General features: G+C 32.4%; 1 protein-coding gene across 1 annotated transcript; it reads left to right on the top strand.

Annotated features, from left to right (window-relative positions):
• The first annotated feature begins 542 nt into the window (after positions 1-542).
• On the top strand, positions 543-1628 carry Tsp_13390 (SPARC protein). Its single transcript, XM_003367474.1, has 5 exons — positions 543-678; positions 737-882; positions 951-1089; positions 1190-1257; positions 1326-1628. The coding sequence occupies exons 1-5, from the start codon at positions 585-587 to the stop codon at positions 1626-1628; spliced, it is 750 nt and encodes a 249-aa protein (XP_003367522.1). The 5' UTR covers positions 543-584.
• The last annotated feature ends 307 nt before the right edge of the window (positions 1629-1935 follow it).

Raw genomic sequence — 1935 nt, 5'->3', positions numbered from 1 at the left:
CTGCTTGAAGCTAGTGAATTTTGCTATTGTTGCTAATTGTGTAGGGGCACAAAATTGAATTATCGATTATTTTTCATCAAGCGTTGTTCAAAATAGACACTGAATAATAGAATAGCATGAAAAAATCAAAGAATTCCAATAAATTCTCATTTCAGATAATTAATGAACAATAATGTTATAATTGCAGACCTGAATGCAGCAGCTATATATATGTACATGTGTATCAATGAGAAAAAATCAAACGCGATGCAGAAATTATTAGAGAAAATCTAAAAGAATATATACGTACATGTACATTTATTTATGTTGAAGCTGTGATTGAATGGGCTCTGTTGCTAAACAGACGTCGGTTTAATTGAGCAGTTAGTTAGTTCTATTTTTAAACGAAAATATCTTGCCAAACATCAATCAACTTTTCCGACAAAGTTCATTTGAATGTTGCTAATATTTGTTTGTATTTGAGAAAATATTCAGTTGAAAAGTAAAATCTGTAATTATTCTTAATTTTCTCTATATGTATATTTTTTCATCTGTTCTCTTAGAATAAACATGGAAAAAAGAACGACTGGGATCAACTGGAGCCAATGCTGCAACAGTTACACAAAATGGACAACGACATTGAAATTGAGCATGAAGATGCAAAAAATGCACCAATCGACGACAGTGATAATGAAACCAGTAATATTCTACTCATATTCTATTTAAACACTGAAACAGAAATTTGCAAATTATGCAGATGAAGAAGCAGAAACTGAACAAAATCCCTGTTTGAATCATGTTTGCGGTTGGGGCAAAGAGTGCCACGTGAACCACAAAGGAAAAGCCGTATGTCAGTGTGCTGTCGAATGTCCGACCAATCCTAAACCAGACCCTCTGGATAAGGTTATTTTTTTTTATTGAATAAAATCATCTATTTTTTTTTCCAAACTTCAACTCTACCCTATATTTAGGTATGTAGTAATAACAACGTCACGTATGAAAGCATTTGCCATCTCTATCGTGAACGATGCATGTGCAGACGTGAAATGGCGGAATGTTCAAATGCTAAAAACAAGCATCTACATTTGCAATATCTTGGTCATTGCAAAGGTATATTTTAAGAAAAAAAAATTTCACTGAAGCACATATAGTTTACACTTTAATTTTAAAAGCAAAAAAAAAAACATTTTTTCTTTTTCGCTAAATTTAGAATTGGAAGAATGTACGCAAAATCACCTTAGTCAATTTTCCACTCGTATGGCTGATTGGTTGTTTCAAGTAAATATGATTCACGCACGCACGGTTGAAAGTATAAAAATTTTTTATTACAAAGCATAAAATTTAAGGTTATGCTTGATTTGAAAAAACGTCAAGAGCTGTACGGTGATCAGTGGATACAAATGATCGAAGATGCTGAAAGAGATGAACATTTGAAGCATGTTTATCCAGTAATTTGGAAATTTTGCGATTTGGACAGTAAACCGCACGACAAAGCAGTCACACATCACGAACTGATCCCCTTAACTGCACCTGTGATTCCACTCGAATCATGCATAGAGCCTTTCTTACGTCAGTGCGACGCAGATGCAGATGAAAAAATCACCCTCAAAGAGTGGGGAAAATGCCTCGGTTTAGAAGAAGGTAATTAAATAAATAATAATAATAATAATAATATACAACAATGATAAATAATTATTTTAATTTTTAGATGAAATATTTGAACGCTGCTGAAAAAAATGCTAATTATTAAAGGTAATTTGTTGCCATAAGCGCCCATTTCAAATCAACACACAACGCTACTTCATTTTGCAAAAAAAAACAGAAAAAAATATTCGTAGAAGCTTTTAAACTGCCTGCATTTCACTTTGGAAAAGAAAAAGTTATTTCATTTCACATTGCCTGCCACATTTTGTTTTCAAATCAGTTGTGTTTTAACTTAAAATCTCATTGGCTTTT

The sequence above is a fragment of the Trichinella spiralis genome (genome assembly GCF_000181795.1).
Source record: "Trichinella spiralis strain ISS 195 chromosome Unknown Scfld4215, whole genome shotgun sequence".
In the NCBI taxonomy this organism is placed as follows: Eukaryota; Metazoa; Nematoda; class Enoplea; order Trichinellida; family Trichinellidae; genus Trichinella; species Trichinella spiralis.
This window is presented reverse-complemented; position numbering and strand designations above follow the sequence as displayed.

Coding starts and splice junctions, on each gene's coding strand:
- Tsp_13390 (XM_003367474.1), top strand. CDS start 585: ATGCTGCAACAGTTACACAAAATGGACAACGACATTGAAATTGAGCAT. Junction 679..736: donor CGACAGTGATAATGAAACCA/GTAATATTCTAC, acceptor CAAATTATGCAG/ATGAAGAAGCAGAAACTGAA. Junction 1,258..1,325: donor TGGCTGATTGGTTGTTTCAA/GTAAATATGATT, acceptor ATAAAATTTAAG/GTTATGCTTGATTTGAAAAA.